The sequence below is a fragment of the Microtus pennsylvanicus genome, chromosome 3 (genome assembly GCF_037038515.1).
Source record: "Microtus pennsylvanicus isolate mMicPen1 chromosome 3, mMicPen1.hap1, whole genome shotgun sequence".
Classification (NCBI taxonomy): domain Eukaryota; kingdom Metazoa; phylum Chordata; class Mammalia; order Rodentia; family Cricetidae; genus Microtus; species Microtus pennsylvanicus.
In genome coordinates, this window is record NC_134581.1 from 122,573,849 (window position 1) to 122,599,352 (window position 25,504).

General features: G+C 42.4%; 1 protein-coding gene across 1 annotated transcript in view; it reads left to right on the plus strand.

Annotated features, from left to right (window-relative positions):
* Nucleotides 1-25,130, plus strand: part of Ca8 (carbonic anhydrase 8) — a 68,748-nt gene extending 43,618 nt beyond the window's left edge. Inside the window, exons 8-9 of the mRNA XM_075967018.1 lie at nt 6,261-6,430; nt 24,674-25,130. Of these exons, the coding sequence (XP_075823133.1) occupies nt 6,261-6,395 (135 nt within the window). The 3' untranslated portion in view covers nt 6,396-6,430; nt 24,674-25,130. The remainder of the gene's footprint in view (nt 1-6,260; nt 6,431-24,673) is intronic.
* The last annotated feature ends 374 nt before the right edge of the window (nt 25,131-25,504 follow it).

Below are 25,504 nucleotides of genomic sequence, written 5' to 3' on the forward strand. Positions count from 1 at the left end.
CTAGGTATTGTAGCAAGATGCGTTCTACATAAGGAGAAAAACATATAAATGCCAATCCCCAAGGAGCAGAGCCACCCCTGTAAGTTTTGGCTAGATGTTAGCTGGGGAAGCCTGAGTCAGCACCTCTAGATGTTAGCTGGGGAAGCATGAGTCAGCACCTCTAGATGTTAGCTGGGGAAGCATGAGTCAGCACCTCTAGATGTTAGCTGGGGAAGCATGAGTCAGCACCTCTAGATGTTGGGGGGAGCATGAGTCAGCACCTCTAGATGTTAGCTGGGGAAGCATGAGTCAGCACCTCTAGATGTTAGCTGGGGAAGCATGAGTCAGCACCTCTAGATGTTGGGGGAAGCATGAGTCAGCACCTCTAGATGTTAGGGGGGGAAGCATGAGTCAGCACCTCTAGATGTTAGCTGGGGAAGCATGAGTCAACACCTCTAGATGTTAGCTGGGGGAAGCATGAGTCAGCACCTCTAGATGTTAGCTGGGGAAGCATGAGTCAGCACCTCTAGATGTTAGCTGGGGGAAGCCTGAGTCAGCACCTCTAGATGTTAGCTGGGGAAGCATGAGCCAGCACCTCTAGAGTATGTGCTTAATGATTTTGAAGGGGCTGGGTTTATAGCTCTGGAGAAGGCTTGCACAGTGTGTGTGGTCCCAGCTCTGACCTACAGGGCCACTTCTATACAAAAAAAGAATAAAATAAAACAAAACAGTATCATTCATTGCAAAGATGTTTGAATGGTTTCTGTCTTTTAGAGATCTAAGGGTCATATTCTCAAAAACTGACTGTATTTACTCTTCATCACTAATCCCCAAATGCTTAAGAAACAGACCACACCAAGTTCTATGATTTTTTTATATATCAGCATTTCTTCAAGGGGCTCAAGTTTGCTAAGTTCTAGATTGATTCCTATGCTTGTATTATTTTTATTTTAAAAATACTTTTAATTTTTGAGATTATAATTACATAATTCCTCCCTCCTAATCCTTCATGTAACCAACCCCCCTCCCCATCTCTTTAAGAATTTTTAGCACAGAGCACTGAGAATCTCCTGAGAGGGGATCAGTATGTCTTAAGTTAGGGTTTCTATTGCTGTAAAGAGACACCATGACCACGGCCACTCTGATAAATGAAAACATTTCTTTGGGGTATCTTCCTGACAGTTCTTAGGTTCAGTCCATTGTCATCATGGTGGGACATGGCACTGTGGAGGCAGACATGGTGCTGGAAAAGTGTTGTAGTGAGAAGGAGCTGCTCGTTTGTCCCCGGTGCCCGGCTAGCTTACACAGGCAAGATTCTAACCGGCGTCTGTCTCAGGTGGAGGATCCATGGCTTCTCTGACTCTGCCCTTCTTCCTCCCAGCATTCAGTTCTGTTTTCCCTGCCTACCTAAGTTCTGCCCTATCAAAAAGCCAAGGCAGTTTCTTTATTCATTAACCAATGAAAGCAACACATAAACAGAAGGACCTCCTACAGAAAAGTAGCTGAGTGTCCTGTATTTGCAGGCAACAGGAAGTGAACTTTTGGGAACTCATGGGGACTAGCTTGAGCATAGGAGACCTCAAAGCCCACCTCCACAGTGACACACTTCCTCCAACAAGGCCGCACCTGCTCCAGCAAAGCCACATCTCCTAATAGTGCCACTCCCTTTGGGGACCATTTTCCTTCAAACCACCACACAGTGTAGGTGCAGATTCACAACTATACAGCCTGTGTTTGTGTCTATGAAAATGCACGTTAGAGTGGTCCTACTAAAATAAGATCTCAGGAGAGGTCTGTTTTTGACTTAAAGATTTCACTCACTGCTCCTCATAGAATTTCAAAGAAAGTAAAGTTAAAAATTAAAAGAGGTACCGAGAAGGCAGTGAAAATTAGAAATCCAAAGAATGATGTTGTAACCAAGAAAAATCAAGATGAGCACTATTAAAGGGCTGAGGTGGTTTGAATAAGGATGACCCCCATAGGTCATCCATTTAAAACCTGATGAAACTCTTTGGGAAGGAGCAGGAGGTGTGGCCTTGTTAGAGGAGGTATATCACTGGGGATGGGCTTTGAGGTTTCAAAAGTCAACACTATTCTCTGTTATCTCTACTGGCCTTCTACTTATAGTTCATAATATGAGCTCTCAGGGGATGCTGGAGATCCCATTCCTCACTGCTGCTGTGCTCACCCCTGTTGCTCAAATTCTAATTGGTTTTAATAAATAAAAACCCAGAGTCAGATATTATGGGTAAATGCTGAAAGACCGGAGAAGCAGAGCAGTTGGCCACTAGTCAACTACGAGGTCCTCAGACCAAAGGGAGAAATATCCTGTCTCTATGAATCCTCAGACTGAATGCCTTAAGCTCCTGTCTCCTCCCGCCTTATATTCCTCTCTCTGCCCAGCCATATCCCTTCCTATCTCTAACTCCCTATTGTTGGGGTGAAAGGTTTGTGACTCCCAAGTACTAGGGTTAAAGGTGTGAGTTACTACTGCCTGGCTCTGTTTCTCTTTGGGACTGATCAATCTAGTATAGCCCAGGGTGGCCATGAACTCACAGAGAACCGTCTGCCTCTGTCTCCTGAGTGCTAGGATTAAAGGTGTGTGCCATGACAGCTAGCCCTCTATGGCTAACTAGTGGCTTGCTCCATACCCAGACAGGCTTTTTCTGTTGCGTAGCACAAACAAAATATCACCACACACCACCATGATGGTCATGGGCTCTAACCCTTGGGAATGCTGAGCATCAAATCAAACGCTTTCCAAGTTGCTGTGGTCACAGTGTTTTAGCAGAGCAATAGAAAAGTAACTGACACAGAAGTTGGTACTAGAGAAGGGTCTACTGCTCAGATAGACCTGACTGCATTATTTTATTTTAATGTCTTATAGAAGACATTCAGATTTTGTACTAGGAAAGTGGTTGAAATCTGTAATGGGGCTTATTGGGTCATCCTTGTCTGAGCTTAGAGGAGAGTAGTGCTGAGAGCAGTGGGCTATGAAGGCCCAGCTCAAGAACTTTCAGTCTGGAACAATATTACCCACTGGGCTAGAGACCATTCCTGTCATATTTTAGCAAAGAATGTGGCTGCCCTTTGCCTGGGTCCTAAAAATCTGCCTGAAGCCAAATAGAAAGAAAAAGCAAAACAAAATAAAAAACAAACCAACATGGCCATGGTTTTTAACGGGTCACTTCCAAAATGTGGGTGTTGGCAATGGGTCCTGAAAGGTAGTGTCTGTCGTAAAGGTTTCTTCCTTGTTTCTAGGATGAGGATGTAAGAAGGTGTTGGACTGATTTCGTTGGCAAAGGAGATTTCAAGACAAGCTACTATTTACTATCACAGTATTGATTTTGTTAGTGGTTATTACTAATAACTCCTATGCAGATCACCCAAAAAAGGGCAAGCCTGGGGAAAATGCTCTTTATCTTATTTAGTTCTATCTCAAGGAAACGTGGCCAAATTCAGTAGCCTGTGCACAGTCGCTCATAGTTGAGAAGTTAGAAGCCTCCTGAGTCAGGGTTTTGATTTGAGTCATGATGCTACTCTTAAACTTAAATTGAAATATGACTAATATTTAGCTGTATATATTTAGCAACAATCTCCATAGAATTATATACAGTTGATGAATTTGGGAATAAATACATACCTGTGTAGCTGGACCTAATGTCTTCGGGGAGGGGGCTTGGAGAAGGAGTGATGTTAGCGACATGGACATCAGGAGTCTGGTGAAGGGGTACAGCAGACTTGTTTATTTAGCGACAGGGTAAACCTTTTATACCCTCCTAGAACCCAGGCGTTCTTATCCGTTGACATCGCATGGTCACCCCTCATTGGTTAGGCACAATTAGGACTTCTGACAGAGCCTGCTGCTAGGCCCTCAGGCATGGTCTCCCCTCATTGACTAGGCACCATCAGGACCTCTGGCAGCACAAGGCAGACTCCGGGTTGGCTCATCTCTCTGCCTGGTTGGCCTTAACTTCCTACATACCCATGAAACCCCTGGCACCTTGAGGGCTGCGAACACGTTCATCACCCCTGTCTTAGTTACTCTCCTATTCCTGTGAAACACTATACCCAGATCATCTTCTAGAAAAATAAATGTACTGGGGCCTTACAGTCTCAGAGCTGAGTCTGTGACTGTCATGGCAGGGAGCGGGGAGCAGGCAGGCATGGCAATAGAGCAGTAGCCGAGAACGTGGGTCCTTATCTGAAAGCAGGAGGAAACAGAGAGAAAGAAACACCTGGGAATTTCAAAAGCTCATCCCCAGTGATACACTTTCTCCAAGAAGGCCACTCCTTCTACTCCTTTCCAGACATTTCTCCTAACTGGGAACCAGGTGGTCAAACATGTGAACCTGTTTGGGCCATTCTCATTTAAACCACCACAGCCCCTGATACACTCTGCTGTAAGTAGCCTTGGTCCTGCATGAACATGAATGTGCACTGGTGTCTGTAGGAGGATCTAAAGTTCTTTGAGTTTGTGCCCAGGAGCAGTGTAGCTTGGTCTTTTGGTAGTTCTATGTCTAGTTTTTTTTTAAACCTCCAGATTTATTTCCAAAGTGGCTGCACTAGGTTACAGCTTCCCAACAGTGCACAAGAATTCCCTTCTGCTGTATCCACATTAGTATTTGTTATTGTTTCCATTATTGATGATGGCAGTATGGCCATTCTAAGTTGGGAGAGATGGAATCTTACTGTGGTTTGAATCTGCATTTCCCTGATGGCTAAGGATGTTGAGGCTTAAGGATGTTGCTTCTCAAGGTGTTTTTACACACACACACACACACACACACACACACACACACACACACACTTGAGAATTCTCTGCTCAGTTTATAGCCCGACTTAAAAATGATTTTAGTTTATATTTAAATTGTGTGTGTGTGTGTGTGTGTGTCTGTGTGTGGTATGTGCATTTGGGTGCAGGTGCCCTCAGAGGCCAGAAGAGGGTTTCAGGTCCTCTGGAGTTGGAATTACTGGTGGTTTTGAACCATGTGGGTGTTAGGGACTAAACTAGATCCTCTGTAGGAACAGTTTGCACTCTTGACTGCTGAGCAGTGTCTCCAGTTCCTGTAGGCCACTTTCAAATTAGTGTCTTTCCTTTCTTTTCCTTCCTTCCTTCAGTTCTTTCCTTCTTTCTTCCTTCCTTCCTTCCCTCCCTCCCTCCCTCCCTCCCTCCCTCCCTCCCTCTCTCCCTTTCTTTCTCTCCCTTTCTTCTATATATATTTTTTTGAGATGTTTCTCTGTGTAGCCCTGTTTGTCCTAGAACTCACTCTGTAGACCAGCCTGGCTTCCATCTCACAGAAATCTGCCTGCCTTTATCTCCTGAGTTTATTAATAAACAACTGCCAGTCAAATTTCTTAGTTTCCCAATGTTTAGATTTTTTAGAGAATTCTTTATATATTATAGGAACTGTAACCCTCTGTCAGATGACTATCAAACAAAGATAGTCTAGGAGTCCATGAATTCTTGCAGGACCTTCACCAACTAGCCAGCGTGGACTCAGTGGCATCCGAGCATGCTGGCTAAGAATGTACTTGAGAAAATTTTGACATTTCCTCCTTTGTCCACCCCTTTCTGTCTGCTTGCTTTAAGCTGACACAAAAATTTTGTGTGGTATGATTTTCACATTCGCAAATCCAGTAGGTTTCTTCATATTTGGAGTTACCCGGATTCCCTGTTCCTGTTCTCTTAAGGGCCTTGTCTCATATCCTTAGGTGTGGAACAACTAAATCTGTTTTCCTGGTTTAAAATTGTTTGATTTATTGTTATTTTAAAGTTCATGCATGCATGTGTGTATGTGCGTGTGCATGTGTGCTTGTGCATGTGTATGTGAGTGCGCTTGTGTATGAGTGTGTGCGTGTGTGTGTGCACGCATGTGTGTGTGTGTGCTCGCGTGCGTGCATGCGCATGTGTGTGTGTGTGTGCGCGTGTGAGAGAGTGCATGTGTGTGTGTGTGTGAGAGAGAGAGAGAGAGAGCGCACGCGCTGTGAGTACAGTACCTCTGCAGGCCAGAAGTGGGTGACAGATCCCTGGAGCTGGACTTTCAGGTGGGTGTGAGCTGCCTGATGTGAGCGCTGGGCACTAAACTCAGGTCCTCAGCAAGAGCAGCATTCATTCTTGACCGCTGAGCCGTCTGCAGCTCTGCATTCCTTGAAGTTCAGCATTCGTTTTTCTCGTTTGTCCTGCCATCTGTGTATATTTTTTAAAGGTGTTTCTGAAGCTCCAAACCTGATAACGTGCGGTTCGTGACTGATCTCCTGTCTCCTGCTTCTCATTGCAGATAGAGGAGTTCCGAAGGCTGAGGACACACGTGAAGGGGGCAGAACTTGTAGAAGGCTGCGATGGGATCCTGGGGGACAATTTCCGACCTACCCAGCCCCTGAGTGACAGAGTCATTCGAGCTGCATTTCAGTAGCCAGAGAGACTGCGGTCAAGCCCGTCTGCATTGGGGTATGTGAGATTAGACAAGAGTTACCTTAACCCAGCATCCCGAGGTCGCTCTGTAGACTGCTGGAATATGCTTCATTTTAATACATTTATGGTGCGTTCTCACATCCTGTTCATGACAAGTCAGGTGGTCCTTTTCATTTCATGCAATATTTTCTTTAAAAAATATTGAACATCCTTACCCCCACTTTCATGAGGAAAGGTGTGTGGGGTGCAGAGGCACAGTGGTCACTTTCATCCTCAGTTTCTCATCTCCTGAGGATGCACCAGTCACTTCCTGTGATCAGGAACAGGAATGGAAACCTAGGAAATGAGCATCCTATGTATCACCTTGTAGGGTCATCTTGCTCATTAGTGATATAGGTGATTGTGCATATGGTGGGCTGATCTAGCAGGAGTGAACGTCCTGTGTCCTGTAGGAATGTTTTTATTAGCACATCTTGCTTGTACAGAATAATGGGTTTGTGTGTGACATTTTTATACACCTGCCATACTTTGGCCACATCACTCCTGTCCCATTACTCTCTTTTGTTTGTTTCTTAGAAGTGCTTTTTATTTGCAAAGTCAAGAAACACATGTCAGCTATTTTAATATTGTGCATTATGTTATCATTTATTTATTGTACTTTATATTGAATTCAGCATATTTATTACTTAACTTCAAGGAGCTCACAGGCATGGGAAAGATAAAAGTATGCTAAGATTACTACGTATTGGAATCTTGCTTTACCTTGTAAGCCACCTAAGTGTGCATAGATCAGAGACACTGGAACAGAGAGCTGCTTCCCATAAATGGGGGTGCGTCTGCTAGAGCAGTCTCTGGAGATGCAGGATGTAGCTGGTACTCATGATGAACTATGGTATGCTATGTGAGTTGTATTCAGGACTGGGAAGTCACAGCCGAGTGGAGATCTCAGGCCTTGGGGAGCTCTCAGTTTTGTGACCTGGCCACTGTTGACGAAGCTCTCAAAAGGTGACGGTCCTGTCATGTGCTCTTCAGTCTCTTCTGTCTCTGTTCTCCATCCAGGAGTGTCTGATTTTCTGCACGCTGCATTGCCCACTCTGTACCATGCACCTTACTTTTGCTTATTGACCCCGTAACTGTCTGGGGCTCAGCTCACACACTGGTTTCAATAGGCATCCTCTGCTTTTCTCTTAAAGCAGACTTCATTCCGTGACCCCCTTTCCATTTGGTTATTTATGTTTCTTATTTTCTATAGTATTTCAGAGTTCTAAAGGTCAAAATTGTTTTGTTTCACTACGAACCCGCTATAACACATCACGTGTTATACCTGGCTTGGCTTCAGGGTACCTGGAAGTCTCTCAGAACTTCACACGTGGAACAGTCAGGCTTAGATCTTCTTTCTCAGCTGGCCAGTGCAGTTTGTCTTCCTCTCCCTCTGACTTGAGATGATGAAGGTCCAGCAGATCCACCATTGTTAGGAATGGGAAGAAATATACGGTGATTTAGACGTTAAAAAGAGAAATTCCAGTGGTATTTTAGGCCAAACTTGAAAATAGATGAGCTGAAGATCTAAACATAACTGAGTCCAAAATCACTACTGAGAACATTTTCTGAGTGTGGGTGTACCAGGGAAAGACATTCATGGTCTCTGCCCTCATAGATGCTAGAGTCTGAGGTGAGAAGTCTGACAGCAGAGAAATAGTACCCAAAACACACAGCTTCAAATGGCAATACATTATGTGAATGGAAAGGACTAAGGACATACTGAAGGAACTTCTAGGAAGAGAAATATCTTTCTGCAAGGGCCTCAAGGCACTTGCTGTGAAAGAGGGTGCATTGAGGTCCCTGTAGGAAAGTCTGGTACATATAGAGTATAGAAATAAAGGGTGAAGTAGCTAAGACCGGAGCGGCAGATGTTATCAGTCAATCAGTCACACTAAGGTATCTTTACATTATTGTGAACATATCATGAACCTGCGTAGACTTTGACTAAGGGGACTGACTTTATCCTCCCTCCCTCCCTCCCTCCCTCCCTCCCTCCCTCCCTCCCTCCCTCCCTCCCTCCCTCCCTCCCTCCTTCCCTCCTTCCTCCCTCCCTCCCTTCCTTCCCCCTTCTTTTTTTCTTTCTCCTTCTCCCTTGAATTTTTTTTTTTAAAGACAGGGTCTCTCTCTCTCTGTAGCTTTGGAATCTGTCCTGGAACTCACTTTGTAGACCAGGCTGGCCTCGAACTCAAAGAGATCTATCTGCCTCTGCCTCCCGAGTGCTGGGATTAAAGGCATGGGCCACCACCTCCCAGCCCCATGTCTCTCTTTAATAGCTCACTCTAGGAAGAAATTGAATAGATTGAATTAAAGTGGACTAGAGCAGGATTAAAAGATAGAAATCTGTTGGGCTGCCATAATGAGAGACATGGAGTCCTGTACCTTAGATTAGAAGCATTAGTGATGGAGAGAAGGTAATGCATGAGAAATAGACATTGTAGGTGCTATCCAGTGATGAATGAGTAAGGGAGGTGGGAAATGGAATTGTCAGTTAAAGGTTGAGGTTTGGGCCTTAGGAAACCATGGGTAGGATGCCAATGTGTAACAACAAGAAAGCTGGAGAAAGTTGTTTGGGGATCAGGAAGACGGAGTTGGAGTTGGAGCACATTGGAAAAGAGATACCTGTCTGTCATTGTAGTGGGCTGGCCAGAAGGTTGCTAAATTTTCAGGGGCAGAGATGCTGAGATGCACTGGCTAGTGTTCTCATTCCTCAGAACAAGTATCTGACAGGAACAACTGGTTTAGAGTTTCAAAGAGTTCGGTCCATGGTTGTTCCTCTGTAACTCGAGGTTTTTCTCCCACCTGCCAGTTCCCAAATAACCACTCTGAGGCTTAATATTAATTATAAACTGTTTTGCCTATTTACTCAGGCTTATTATTAACTACTTCTTACAACTTAAACCAACCCATTTCTATTATTCTATATATTACCATGAGGCTCATGGCTTGATACCTCACATCTTGCTTCCCCAGCAGCTGCTGGCATCTTCCAGACCCTACCTTCTGTCTCCCTGTATCACTTCTTGGATTTTCCACCTGGCTCTGTTTCACCTGGCTATTGGCCAAATCAGCTTCTTTATTAATCAATGGTAATGAAACATATTCAGAGCATACAGAGAGACATCCCACATCACCCTCTTTTTCTTTTCGGGCAGAACATGATGGTACTGGAGCCTTGGGATAGAGGACCTTCATGGGAGACAGGAAGTACACATAAGGAAGATTCAGAAAGAGGTCAGGACAGGATCTCTCCCTTTCTCCATCAAAGCTATCATATTATGAATCTGCCGAGGGGTTAATCCATTGGCTAGGTCTGAGCCCCCAAGGTCTAGTTGTCTGCAAACACCTTCACATGCATACCCAGTGGTGAGCTCTTCTCATCTCCTGGGTGTTTTCTAACCCAGTCAAGTTGAAAGTCATAATTAAGCTTCGGAAAATTAGTCTGTGTCAAATATGACATTATTTTGCATAGAGGAAGGATATATAAGGCATTCAAATGTATCAGAGGGATTATTTCTCTGTGAAATCTTACATGGGAGCGGCAGGCCATTCGTTGCCCAAAGCAATCCATTTCCAAGACAGTGAAGCTGAAATGTTGATGCCCACAGCTTGAATGGGAGACTCCTTTTCCTTAGCAGCACCTGGGCTGAATTCACAGCGGTCTCCACCCTGGTGGTGTGAGTGGCTTGGTAATGGAGGGAGCCTGTTGCCACGACTGAAGTTAATAGGGGGTCGTGCTGCAGGTCCCACGCCCGGGACACTTTTCAAACAGGTGTTTTTAAGTTTACAAATGGCTACCCAGTAGTTTCTCCTTTCAGTCCCCTCAGAAGGGAAAGCTACAGTCCTTTCAGCCACTAGCACCGCCTTGCTTTGTAGATCTCCCTAAAAGAGCTATCCGCATGTCAAGTGCACAGCTTAGCAGTAGTCACTGTGGCATTTTATACAGACACACCTTCTAGATGTATCACGATCGGCTGGGTTGGGTGAGGCAGGATGCTTGGATAGACTTTACTTTGAGCACAAGAAATACCAGAACTTGTCTGCGTGTATGGCCAAGGAGCAGCGTGTGCAGCTGAGCAGTTTGTTCTTGTGGACAGATCTTGATACTGAAGACTTGGGAAGGGCGCAACCCTGAGCACTCGCAGAGACCAGTTTCGTTCAGAGTAGGTGTTTTGCGTGCTCCAAGAGGAAGGAAGAAGGAAGTCCAGATTTATAGACTGGATCCGTTTGTGCCTTGCTTTTGTTTTTAAATTAGGAGTAGGGTAGTAGTCAGGAGGGTATGAGTGGCTAAGACCCCAGTGGAGGAGAGGATGGGACCATATGGAGAGGCTCCCTAAGAGGGTCATAAAGAGGTGCAAGGGCAGGGAGGAGGGAGAGTGAGTAGCAACCTAAGAGGTTTTCCAGATCATAGTTAGCATTCTTTTGTGAATATAATTATCTGTAAATGGCACCTCCAGTGACAGAATATTATTGCCTTAGATGTTTGATTCATACCTTGTCTAGACCAGAGTTACTTTTGAGTATCTAAACAATCGTCACTATTCTCTGTATGTCCTTTGTCCCTCTGTCTACCTTTCTCATAAACAGATACAGAAATCTCATACTGTTTATGAGATTATGTGTATTCCAGATCCTTAATTATTTGACAGAAAAGTGATATTTACCTTTTCTAGGTTTTTAAACTCATTACAATTGAGATATCTTTTTTCAAAGGGAAAAATCCTTCAAAATTTCTAATTCTGATTTTTGTCCTTTTATGAATATATTTTATCCCTTTGTCTTGAAATGTATAATACAAATGTATTCATAATTCTACATAAAATTATATTGGGAAATCAGATTTATGGATATGTTCTTTTTATTTGATATTTAATAATGCCCTAAGGCATGTAATTCAAATTTTTATTAAAGTGAAGTTATTTGACAGTCAGCCTTTGAATTTAATGCATGAATGTTTCATTTAGGCTCTTGGAATTAAAGGGGGGGGTAAATTCCATGGTAGTTGTTCTCTTAAAAATGTTTAAAATGATTTAGATTTATTTCAGTGGTGCTTTTGGAAATAGCTTTAGTTTTGGAATTAAAATGACAGGTTTTAAAAATGTGACAGTTCTGGACATCTGGAGGGCCTTGATAAGAGGAATTATTATTTCCATGAGGAATCTGAGACCTTTTAATATTAGCATTTAATAAGTGTGAATTAGGATTTGGTAGTTGTTTATGGAATTAGCACGTATCTCACTGAGGTGCCAGGAATTCTCTGGTTCAGCAGCGCTGGCTCACATTTCAGGGGGACAATTGCAATGAAGAGGTCCATTGTTTATTGAAGTTTTAAAGAATATTTACTTTTTATTTATATGTATGTGTGAGCGCATGCCACATATGTGCATGGAACCCATGGAATCCAGAAGATGGCATCAGATTTCCAGGAACTGCCATAACAGGAGTGTGTGGGCATTCTGGTGTGGGTGCGGGAAACCAAACCTAGGTCCTCTGGAAAATCAGAAAGTTATTCACTGAACCGTCTCTCCGATTTTAATTAATCTTTGATTTTTTAAAAATAGGATTCAGGAAAACCAAGTCTTAATAACAGAAATAAATAGGTGTGGGGTCCAGTTCACACATAATGCCTTGTATTATAATATTAGTACATAATATTTGCCTGTTTTGTTAACGTTTAGCTCAGTGTAGAAGCTATTTGGACTTGCCACAGAGCAGCTCACCCAAGACTCATACAATATTAGTCCATGCACAGGATTTTGCTAACTGCAATAAATCAATGCTTTGCTTTCTGCAAGCATTAATTATACATGTTTCTTTAAATCACTTTCTTCTCGTTCCTTATAAGCAAAAGCAGCAATGGCAAACAGAAAAATAAAGAAGGACTAGCAAACATCCCAGAATAATCCTTTGTCAGAATTGCTGCCATTTTTCTTTCCGAACCTTTGAAGTCATCCTTGACTGTGTTGAACTTTTCCCAACATGTACTTTTGCAGTTCATGATTTTGCCTTTTTATCTTTGATGAGGAAATTTCTTATCTGTTTTCTCTTGGAACCCCAAAGAATTCTAGGCTAGAGAAACACAGAACATTATGGGAAAAGAAGGTCTGTGTGAGGAAGGTGAGGAGTGTCACACTGTGGAAGCCTACCCATTATCTCTCCAGGGTGAACGAAAAGCTGAAGGGCAGGTTTTCAGCCAGCAGCACTTGGCCTTGAACCACAACACGGTGTCCAGTATTAGCAAGAGGATCAAGCACCTCACAGACAGGACTGTTTCCTAGTCCCTGGGTCCTATAGAATTCCCTCCGAATGAAATAGAAAAAAAAAGTTTACAGGATGATTTCAGGAAAATGCCCAAATACCAGAAATGCCGAAACCATCTCTTAGGTTTTGATTATGTGATATAAAATTATTATTCGCCCGAGAGTAAAAAATATCAGGACTATATTGGCTCTCTTCAGGATTCCTGCACTATGCAAGCAATTCCTGCATTGAAATGTGTCCCTTTGTCTTTTTATAGTTTAGAAATGTTAATAATTTGTTGTGGATGAAAATTCTGAAGTGATTTATTTTTTTCTCACCTGAGAATTTAAAAAGAGGTGGTTTAAGAAGAAGTAAAGAAAGATTTTGCAGCCAAGAACCAATGTGTTGTTGGCTGTATGTTCTGATCCCTGAAATAGAGTCAGTTTCATAATTTTTAACACCTAGGAATGTTTTCAGAAGAAAGCCATCATGGCTGTGGCCAGTGTATGTGGTATAAATATGTTCTGTGTGCCTGTTGCTCTTTGCTCAAGGGATGTATGTTGACATAAACAGGGCTTTAAGTGGGCAGCTAAGAGGACATACATCAGCTAGGGGAAGAATTTACCTCTAGGAGTGGAAAGGCAGCCTTTTCCGATAGATATGTAGATCAGAGCCTAGATAAGGCTTTTGGGGGTGTGGTGGGCTAGAACCCTCTCCGTTTCTGAGTGTTGTTGATGCTGGCTGCACAAGCTTATCCCAGCTGACCTCTTGGGGGCCTTTGCCTTCTGTGCCTGTGTGGTGGACATGCCTGCGTCTGTCTCAACAGCTTTATCATGGCAAAGGCAAATGAGAGAATGGGCTTCAGGGAAGTGAGGAGGGGTCGAAGTTAATAAGGTTTCATAGTAAGTCTCCAGCTAGAAAGGTAAAAGCTAAAAATAAAATTGGGGGAAGTTGCCAAAAATGAGTACAGAAATAGCATGCTCTTTATTCATGAGTTTAAGAAGATGTTTTCTCTTATTTTCTGCTTCTGTAGAATCACCACCACATAGAAAGCCATTTCCATGCTAGTGTTTCATTCTGAGTGAAAACTTTAAAGGGAAAATATAATCTGTATTCATACTCTTTTCTGTTCTGCCAGTCAGCTCCCATATAATGACATGGAGATGTCTTATTAATTATGAAAGCTGGGCCTTGTCCCACTTTCTTCTTGTTTCACTGGCTCTTATAACTTAATTTACCTGTTCCTAGTAATCTTCATTTGCCTCAGGTTTTTCTTTAACCTCTCTTTCATTCTGTATGTCTTGTACTCCTGCTTCCTCAGTGGTTGGCTGGCTGGCCCCTGGCATCTCTCTGGTGTCTCTCTCTGTCTCCCCCAAGCCTAAATTCCTCCTCCTACTTATTGTCTCTGCCATCCAACCCACCTAGCTATCGGCCATTCAGCTTTTTATTAGATCAACCAGGTGCCTTAGGCAGGCAAAGTGATAGTTAAATATTCCACAACATAATCAATATAGAATTAGTTAATTTGCTTAAAATTTTTCTCAATTAGAAAAAGAACACAGAGAATTTCCTAGTATGTCAGATTAGCTATTTACGATTTAGCCTGCTCCTGAGCAAGGTTAAATGGCTATAGAAATGGCTAGGCTGTCTTCTACCCCACCTCCACGACCAGGAATTTTCCAGTGAGAAGTCTAGAGTATTCTATTGGCTTCTGACTATTTAAATACGGTTTGTACTTGAGGGACCACAGTTTTCCTCCATCAAGTCTTTCCCAAGTAAACTAGCCTTACTAGCCTTTCTGTACTTACTGGAGTTTAGATCCTTATTCATTTAACTTTTAGTTAATTTCTGTCTTCTAATAATATGGTTAGCAGTAATTGTTATTCTTTATCAATTCCACTGATGTATCAATTCCTGTGTACTGGAATTAAGTCCATTTGTAACTGCCTTAGGCTGGTTTTCTTTCTGCAAGACTTCCAAGAATCTTTACTATGTCAAAACAGTCAACTGTAGGAAACAGCCCTGCAAAGGTTTAGCCCGAGAACAGTGACAGTATGTGTATGGGAACCCAAAGCATTCTTTGTGGTTCTGGAAGACCTGAAGTGGTGACTGCTAGCAGAGCTGGCAGATGTGGGCACCAGAATGCCCCCCCCCCCGTTTCTTTCTCGGAAAGGAAGGGCAGGTCTAGGGTGTGCTCTTTTCACTTGGGTGAAAACGGACTCAGGAATTGCACTCACAATCCCTTTATCGCGGCCTGGCTCTCTGCTGGCTCCTATTCAAAGGTGGGCCGTATAGACCTGGCTGCCTCACCTTGCCCACTTACAAACTTGTCATCTGTTTCTGTACATTTCCCTTCTGGTAGCTTTCAGGGTCATTTAGTAGCTCCATATCTTTCCATATCTGTCGCCAGCACCTGCAAAGTCAGCATCTGCTTCCGTATAGCTGCTGCACGCCGCCTTCATCAAGCTGCTGAGGACAGAGACACAGACAACACACAGCACTCAGACTCGTGTCAACTCCAGCCGGTTGGCAGTAGCTTTCGGGAGAGTGGTAATGATTCTGAACTCACCTGGGAGTGCGGTAGGAAAAGTAGTGGGACTGCCTGCTAATGCCTGCCCTTGGTGGGGCTGGGTTTTCTCTCTGTTGCAGCCCATAATGAAAGGTAACATCATTATCATGTGACATTAATGTTCTAGCTGTTAACTAAGGAGACTTTTGAAATGGGCTTTGGAAAATAAATCTGATTAGCGAGTACTATGTTGGCTGGTGTTAGCTGTTACCGAGGAAGTAGAGAAAGAAGTCTGAGTGGTTGAGTCCCTGATTTACTTTGACAGTATTTTCGTCATTTATGTAGAGGATAAGGTCCAAGTTAAATACTATATAGCATATTGCTTACAAGCACAGAGTGCTTGAGAAACCTGAAGTCTCAGGGCTGGAGGGACAGCTCAGCCATTAAAGGCCAAGGCTCATAACCTAAAGGTCGCGAGCCTGAAGTCTCAGGGTAAACGAGAAATGACCTCAGTATCAGCGAGAAAAGAATAGTAGCCAGGCAGGGCAGAGGAATTCACTCAGATCTCTCTGTTTAGGGGAGAAATCCTCTCCTGAAGGCGGGAAAGGCTCAATAAGTGTCTTCTACTTGGGTCTCTGTGACAAAATCTTGGGAATGAGCTTAGCTTCTCAACAACAGAAATGGCTTCCTTAGAGTTGGACACTTATCTCAAGACAAGGAGACAAAAGACTACCTGGGAAGCCTCATTTCCTGCACAGAGAACAATCCCTTCTTACAGAAGGCTTTCCCTAGGTTTGAGGAGTCCCCGTCAAGAGTGAGCTCATGCCAGCCGCATGGGCTCTGTCTCTGTGATCTAATTGAGTCCCAGTCACGTGGGTTCTTTCTCCAGAATCTAACCTCCCTTCCAAGGCTCTACTTCCCTGATATCAACCCTGTAAGAACTGGGTGACTGGTGGGGGAGAGGACCATTTAGACTGTTCAAGTATGCATAGGAGAAATCTTGCTAGAGGAAACTAGATGCTGACATGATTCTCCCAAGGCAAAGCAGTCATCGATCTGAAAATATTTTTAATGGGAATAGAACCAGAGACAGATGATTGCTTTTAACTGTTAAGTTTTAGGAAAAAAAAATTTAAATAGTATATTCACATAGGTCTGCTTAACTCTCTGGCTATTTTAATTTTACTTAAACATCCCAGTTAGTTATTCTCATAACAACTACAGCACTCTCTACCTAGTACTTTTGACAGACTCTGACATATTTATTATGATTATATAGAGATTTCTCCTGTCGAGAAATATGCCAAAAGATAACAGCTCCTCAAAATAAATTACTAGAATTGTGAAGCCGTGACAACGTCAGGTGAATTTATTTTCCGTCCCTGTGCTTATTAAGACAAACACTGTGAGTGGTCTGTGTTCTTGCTGTCCTCGTCTCTCTGAGTTCTCATCATTCATTCTGCGATGGGTTTCATCAGGAACCTAAGATCTTCAGTGTGTGTCTACATAATAAAGGATGCTTTCAGCGACATCTGAAGATCTCTGTCCCAAACTGGATCTTAAGACACTCTCTAACCTAGGTCTTTCGCCTGAGAGGTCCTTGACCAACTGAGTCCAAATGGTTACTCGCCGTGCGTAGGAAAGAATAAGGCTGTGCTCCCTGTGGATATCTCCTTCAGCCTTTACTCTAGCATAATATCCACGGGTACAGCCCATCACCTTCATGCAGTACCGTGCCTACTTCTCACTGCTGGGATGCCCTCTGGATGGTGGTGCTCTTCGTAAATACGGATTTCTGATGGACATAAATGGCTCTATTTTAAGTGTTCTTAGATTCACATCATCCCCCTGTTGACACGCAATGATTCCTACACCTGTGCGCTGCGGAAAAGCAGCAGTGATTTTTTTTTTTTGCAGGCCTGCAAGTTCATCCTGATTTTTCAAGAGCCCACCATGTGTCTTTAATGTCATTTTTTTTCCCCACTAAGGAATGATTAGAATTAGTGGATCACAGCAACAAAGTTACTGTAAAGCTAAAGAAAGGAAATATTGCTAATAATTAAAATTAGTGGCACATTTTGGTACCTGAAATATTTACATAAGAAATAAGGCGAAAACCCATTTTCACTTACAAGAGAACAGAGTGCAAACAACCCTTTCTTATAATAGCTGCCCAAATCCCAGTTCAACTCCATTTCGTTGACTTTGATTTCGGGACTAAAAGAATTAAGCCTGAACTAGTGAAAAATGAAGAATATGAGCTTTCAATTAAGAGGTAATTAGACCCTCAATCACCCTTACAACACACCAGGGAGTACGGAAGAAGGAAGAAAAATGTGCCTCGCTGTCGTGTATAAAATGGTTTGGTTAATTAGTTGAGTGCTAATTGAGATTGAGAAAGTGTCGCAATAGCACATAGGTTTACTTGTGAATAATTTTACAAGCTAAGTTGAGTGTTTCCTCACCCCAGTGCGGAATAATGGGATATTATCAAGCAGTAAGGTTCCTACAGAGTGGGTAAAAGTTTCGGTGGAGATGCTTGTGAGTGATGGAGAGGCCTATGCTCTTGCCTTTATTTTAGAGACAAAAAACAAAACAAAACATCAACAACAAACAAACAGAGAAGCACGAGAAGCTTCCCTTAAGAGGTCATAACCAGTAAAACAATTCAGCTGCCTGTAGGATTAGCTCCTGGCTGTGAGCTATTTAACTGCACCTCTTGGATCTCTGCTTCCTCACCCCTTTTAGATAATGTTCTGGGAATGAGATTATCTGAAGAGGTGGAGAGAACGTGTGTGCTTTCACTTTATGGGGCAGATTGCTATTTCCTCTGAAGGTCCATTAAATCATATACGCCCATCATGTGAATGTTGTATAGAACAAGGTTTTGCCATCCAGTCCGCCTCCACCTTTGGTTCAGCCCTTTTCCTCCCCAGTCTGGTCTGTAACAGTTAACCTAACGTTTCATTGCTTTCTGTTTCCATGTCTCCAAATATAATTGTTGAATATTCATGGTGAAAATAACAAGCAACACAGCAGTCAATGAAGCCAGGGCACACCTCTCTGGAACTCCACGGCCTGCGACAGCCATCACCAGTTCCAGGTGTCCTGGCATGGGTGGAGGCTGTGTAGCATTTACGTGAGGGTAGCATGAGTCCATTGGCGTGGCCATGACAGAGTTAAACTTCTTTTTCCCTCACGTAAGAAGGCCGGTGGGGAGGCTACAATGAGAAAATGGAATCTACTTGTTTAACGTCATTTGTTCTGCAGGAGACGTATGTCAGGAACATTAGTTGTGTGCATTCGATCTATGTATGCATCTGTGTTTACATGTATGTGGTGATCCATATTGAGTTATTCCGTGCATGCCATCTGCTGACTTGATGCTATGTCTTCTTGTAGGTCACACTGTTAAGTGTTTGTCAAGTATAGGTCATTTTTTGAAATATTAAAGATCTATTTATTTTATTTTATGTGTATGTGTGTGTGTGCATGTCTGTGTGTAACATGTGCATGCCTGGTGTTCACTGTTGAATTTTCCTGGAACTGGAGTCAAGGCTGTTTGTGAGCTGCCCAGTGGGTACTTGGAACTGAACCCAGATCCTTTGGGAGTTGACTACCACGTAATCGCTTCATCTTTGGCATGCTACTTTTAACCATTATGAAACTTATTTATACTTTGGTCATTTCTAGTGTTCTTCTGTAATCAACTATACTATGGGTTAGTTAGTGATGAATTTTCTTAAAATACTCTTAGTAATGCAGTTATCAGAGTTTTATTTTAACTCCGAAAAAACATTACTGTCCTCAAGAGTTGTCAATTCATGCCCCAACTAGCTACAGGTCTAGCTCTGGTTCCTCTTTACTTTTACAAGAGTCCTCAGGAAATTCTAATCATTGTCAATCTGCACAAGGATGACTTTTTTGTTTTTTTTCCATGTTATAGCAATATATTTTATTTAGAGAGAAGGAAAATAAAGAATGAAAACTGATGAGCATGAGTTGGAAAAAAACAGGGGGTTGTAGGGAAATACAACGTTATCAAGTCCAGGCCATTTGGCTTAGAAAATAGTTCTTCAACATGGTTTTTGGAATACTATAGAGGTACAAGACATTTCTAAAATGAATCTTAAAATAACTATCTTCCTAAGGATCAATTTCTAAAATGGAGTAAATCATAAAGTGGTCAAATATTAAACTGTCCTGGCACTCTTCTACTTTATATTATTTTGTTGAATCATAATGAAATAATGTTTCGTGTCGTTTTGTTTTGTTCTTTGAGACAGTAACTACCCAATCCCATGTCCAGCCACAGGACTAACTGTACATGCAGGGAGAATCAAAGGCTATGCACAGGTGTCCAACCTTTTTATCTTTAAAAGTGAAACTGGACTGGAGGAGAGGAGGGAGGAGAAACTGGTTGATATGTAAATAAATAAAAATGTTATTTAAATAAAAAGAAAGAAACTTTGTGCTGGGGACATAGTTCTACTGGAAGAGTGCTGACCTTGCATGAGGAAAGCCCTGGGTTTGGTCTGAGAACGTGTCTCAAAGAAGGATGACTTTTTTGATTACAGCAAGTTCTGTGGTCCTTGGCTCATTCCGGACTCCCTGTTGTGTTCCCTTGTTTTGTCTAGTGATGTCACTAAGCACAGTGCTTGTGACATTAGTGTGGACAAGACTCCTTACCAGTCAATTACGGCTGTTCTTACATGTTTAAAATTTCCAGATAAACTAGAGAATCATTTTAGCAGAAGAATAGAAGTAACAAACTACAACGAGAAAAAGGAAAGGAAGAATATCCACTATAATGTGTGGTTTATGTTGCATATCACTTAAGGGAGTTTGTTTCTTTACATTATTGAGGGTCAAAGGGTAGATCTTTGTTTAGTACAGTTACTATAATTTTTATGTCATTCATGTATTTTGAGACTGTATTTTATATATTTTTGTCCTGTCCTTGAAGTTACTCTGGGTGGCATATTTGGGCAGAGCCAACTGGGATGTGGCTTGATAGTAAACACAGTGATAGTGAATGCCGACCCTCCCCGGGTCTTCAATTTGGGCAAATTGTCAGTAGTCATTCAGGCTTTGCTTCCTCATAACTGAAGTGGAGACAGTGGGTGTTTTAAGTTCCCAGAGCTGTTCAAGGACTCGTGAGGTGATGTCAAGCAGACAGTTAGCATTCATGAAGCACAAGTACTCCTTGTTGCTATGATGACTGTGGCGGTCCGTATTGACCATTCTCTTTTTCTACTTTATTTTCATATTGATTAATGTTGTGTGGGAAACATGATGCATTAGTCTGGTCCCTGCTATTCTAATGGTCCTTTCATATAGCTGCAATGACTTTCAGTTGCTTATTTTGAGTTTTCTAGCTAAACCATAGTAGCATTTGTCAATAGTAACTGATGTATTTCTAATTTGAATAATTCTTCCCTCATTGCACCAATGAGTAGTACATCTATGAACTTTAAATAATTCACTGTGGTGACTGCTGTACTTATTTCGGATGCTTGGATCTCTAAGCCCAGAGGCATCTCTCTTATCTTTCCTTGGGGTATTCGAGAACAGCTGTTGCTCCTGGTCTCTCTCCCTTTCTCTTCTTTGGTGTTTCTTTGTTTTCCTTTCTGGAAATAGTGGCTATGTGGGAACAGTAAGTAACTTGTTACGTGCCCTTGGTTATAATTGAATCACATTGAATTTCTACCTCCTTCTTTTGTGTTTGACTGTTCTGAGCTGTCTTCAGTAGCTTTCAGCCTAAGGCTAAGGCAGAGGTTCACAGCTAAGTCCGAGTTAAAGGAGCTTGTGCAACCTACCCCAGTGATGCACCATTAGTGCCCGGGAAAATGGTCAACCCACCCCAAGGATGTGTCACTAGTGCTTGGGAAAACAGCCAACCCACCCCAAGGGTGTGCCTCTAGTGCCTGTGAAAATGGCCAGCTCACCCCAAGTACCTGGGAGACGGCCAGCCCAGTTTAAAAAGAGTTGTCATTCTTAGCACATCAATATTTCTTTTTTTTCCTTTTTCTAAGTTAAAGTTTTTTTTTTGTTTTTGTTTTTTTTTTTAGCTTTCATTGTATGTGCTCAAGTGTTTAGCCTACATGTCTGTGTGTGTACTATGTTTGTCCCTGATACTTTGGATGTCAGAAGAGGAATTTGGATTTTCTGAACTAAAGTTTGGAATGGTTGTGAGGCACCATATTCTGGGTTCTGGAAGCAAACCCAGGTCCTCTGCAAGAGCCAGTGCCCTTGAGTGCTGAACCATCTCTAGCCCATGTCACTGTTATTGTTTGTGTGTTCGTTCTTCCCTCATATGTTACACCCCCACCCAGTTTCCCCCCTCCTTTCCTCCCAGACCCATCCCCTCTTCCCCTCTTCCCTAGATCCACTCCTCTTCTGTTTCCCAAGAGTATCAACCAAACATGACTTAACAAGTTACAATAATACCAAGGCTGGATGAGATGAGTAGGAGGAAAAGGGTCCCAAAAGCAGGCAGAAGAGTCAGAGATAGCCACCACTCCCTGTTAGGAGTTCTGCTGGGGGAACTCCTTCAGCCAATGGCCTTTGAGATGATGGCCCACTTTGGGTGTGGCCTTGGGTACTACATATGCAGACATAGAGGCGAGGGTTCCTGTTCACCGCTCATGCAGAGGACTGCTGATCTGTGAGTCCACCTCTAAATAAAGAGTCCTTTATTATACTCCATTCTGAGCTAGTGTGGGACTACTTTATTGTAATTGCCGACATTGTTCCACAAGGACATCAAGCTGCACGATCATAATATCTATGCAGAGGACCTAGTTCAGACTCCTATAGGCTTCCTGGTTGTTAGTTCAGGCTCCGTGAGCCCCTATGAGTTCTGCTTAGTTGATTCTGTGGGCCCTGCTCATATGTTTCAAAGGGATACTGTAGTAGATAGTCAAGTTAGCGGAATCAGATTTCTTGTCCCTGACATCAGCCTCTGACCTTTGCGGTCTCTGAGGGGGCAGGATGCGCGCACACGTGCGCTTGTATGGTTGGCAGCTTTTCAGGAAATTCTCTAAAGGGATCTGAATTGAATGCATTCCCTGGGGTCCCTCCATAGAAGACAAATTAAGGTTCAAAATAGGCATATGAAAGATAACATCTGTTATAATTATATTAAAAAGAATCGGTGATTTAACAGACTCTTTAGAATGTGGTCATGCTTCAAGGTTATTGTTGTGAATAATACTCATTGCAGAACAGAAAATTCCCTCTACATTTAAGCTTTCCTGTTTATATTTAGACAAATGGGCACTTGGAAGACATCCCAGAGAAGAGAATGGGAGCCTGATTACCTCTGTTAATTTGTCCTTTCTTTAGATTGTTTTATCAAACAGATTCACGTTCTGATGACCCGATGGCATGGTTCTCAGAAAGAGTTTAGTAAAATACACAGAATGTATCAAAAGGAATGTTTGTCACCAGTCCCGATCACTGATTGAGCATTGACAATTTTGTCTTTACCACAAATCACATTAAAATAACAGAAAAGGGAACTTTGTTAAATGTACAAACTCACAAGGATGAGAAAGCAAGAGGACAGACAAAGTACCTTAGAAGCTGGGAAGCTCAGTGATTGAGGGGGCAGATATTTCTGTGATGGGCTCCCAGAGTCTGGGAAATTTGCAACAGATGTTTCTGGACGGTGGAAGGCAAAGAAGCCAGTGCTTTCTGTGTTGGTTGAATGCCGTTTGACAAGCAGGTACACTTTTACTGAGAGATGCCTGGAAGTACTTACCTTGTGGAGAGGACTCAAAACAGTTGATAATAGGTATTAGTCGCCCTTGCTAGAATAGGGTGGAGGGGCCACTTCCTAAGAACTCACCGTCTCTGGTCTCTTCCTCCCCACCCAGTCTCTAGTGCAGTGTCAAAAAGACAGTCTACTTCCCAGCTGACCCACAAGGGAAACGCCTGGGACAGCAGTGGAGTGGGATCCCAGATACAGACGCTAGTCAGTGCAGATGTGGCTGAATTGGATATGAGCTTCTAAAGAGGTTTCTGCAGAGATGCAAATGCAAAGACAGGGGCTCACTGTATAGCCTGGCAGGATTTGAACTTGCATGTAGGCCAGACCGGCCTTGAACTCAAGGAGAACTGCCTGCCTACGTCTCATAAGTGCTGGGATTAAAGGTGTCTTCCACTCTTTATTTCTTGAACAAGTAGGATAATTGGTAGGTAGTATTGGATTGGTAGGTAGTAATTGAATTAATTATGAAAAAAATCTAAGATTCTCATTTAACTCAGATCAAACAACATGCAAGAAAGAAAAACAATTAAATGAAATCTATAGTTTCATTCTTAATATTATTTATCATTACTGTAATATAAATAATTGATTCAACCAAAATTACAGGAAAAATATATTTGCAGGGTGGGATGGTAGTTAGGATTGATGCATTTGTCTTGGGTGGTGTGGGGGGCGTAGAGGGGCTGACTAGGGGAAAGAACTTCAGATCGTCCTATGCCAGTGGGACAGACAACACCTATTACCTAAGCAAATTGGAGGGCGTGCTTAGGACCATGTGATGTTCATAAAATCATCCGCGGAAAAAATTGATTAGGAAGTTGCTGACATGTGAGAGAGAAGAAAGACAGGCAGTCTTCATAGTAAACACATTTACTTATTTAATTGGTTAAATGGCCTCAGTGTAATTTTCACAGAAATACAAAAGTAAAATAGGAAGCCCTGATGTTATCATTTTACCGTACCTAAGTGTGTACAGACACGTGTGTGCAGTGTACACACAAGCGCATGTGCACTCTTCCTCGGGGCATTTGCTTTAGCTCAGGTAGCATGCTGGGCCGACATCACCATGGTAGGGAGCATGGCAGCAGCCAGGCTGGCATGGCACTGGAGCAGTAGCTAAGATCTTACATCTTGAGACACAGCCATGAGCCAGAGAGGTCCTGAGAATGGCCTGCCCCCAGTGGCACACCTCCACACACCTCCTAATGCTTCCCAAAGAGTTCCTCCAACTGGGAACCAGATATTCAAACATGTGAACCTTTGGGGGCCATGCTTATTCGCCACATTGGGGAACCTGTGGATTGTTATACCACAAAACAATGTGCCATAGGTTAGTCTACGTTTAACTGTGCAATCAGTAGGACCTTTAAGATGCTTTCGGACCAAAAGGAAGTGGTTATTATCCAGTTGTGATCATTGCATATAAAACTGATAGCAATTTAAAGTTTCATTTTTATTTGTTAGACCTGGCATGTAAGTATTTCATTTATAATATAGCCCAAATATTAATTTGGTGAACAGTGTCTATGGCTATGACATTGTACTCATTTCTGACACAGAAGTAAAATTACGGTGGAAAATTACAAAGATATTTTAGAGGTTTGTGACGATACTTGAAAATTCCTACTTTCTGTCATATTTAATGTTTGGACTCTAGAAAGGTTGTGTGCTGCGGAAGGGTGCCCGCGATCTGACTACTTCATTCTCTTGCCTGAAGGAGGAAGACAGTGGTCCCATGGAGCCTTTGGATGAGGAGTGGAGACTCCTGAGTGGCAGCTTCGTTTTAACCCTCCAGCCTGCATCGTCTTCAGCTGCTCCAGCTTTGATGGACATCTGTGACCATTGTCTGCATACTCGCTGTTATGAACTAGTAGAAGTGGCTATTCAATGTAAAGAAACTCAATGTGTGTGCGCACACGCCACAGCTTCTGGTATTCAGACTTTTGCACATACTGCTTCATGCTTATGTGTAGAAAGAATGAACGTAGTTTGCAGACCTATTAATATGACTGTGCTGTATATCGATATGAAACAGAAGAAACCCTCCACATTTCCAGAGCCAAGTTGTTCATTTCCTGTCTGTATTAAAAAACATGCCCATCCCCAATCTAGTGTCATTCGTGAAAATAAAATAAAAGTTTTGGTCTACAACAGCCTAGAACTTCAAAATATAACATGAAGGAGTCGTAAAAATTATCTTGTGTGTTTTTTCTAACAGTCACACCAAATTTAATATCAAACAGGTTTATTACAGAAAACAATTTTGGAATTAATACAGGAATACTTTATACATTATTTTTAAAGAAATTATTTGAATCTAATATAGCTGGAACATATCTGAAACCATGGCTTCTACGAAGTTAAGGATAGCTTAAGAGATAAATAGGAAGAGAGATGGGCACAGCAATAGCTTCGTTTTCCATAATTGAAATAGAATTCAATGGTATACTACATTAATTTAGTATTGTACACTTTGTATGTCTTCAGAATACTTTCTTCTCTAGGTTGCATTTCTGTGTTGAGGTAAGATAGGGTGGACCATATCCTG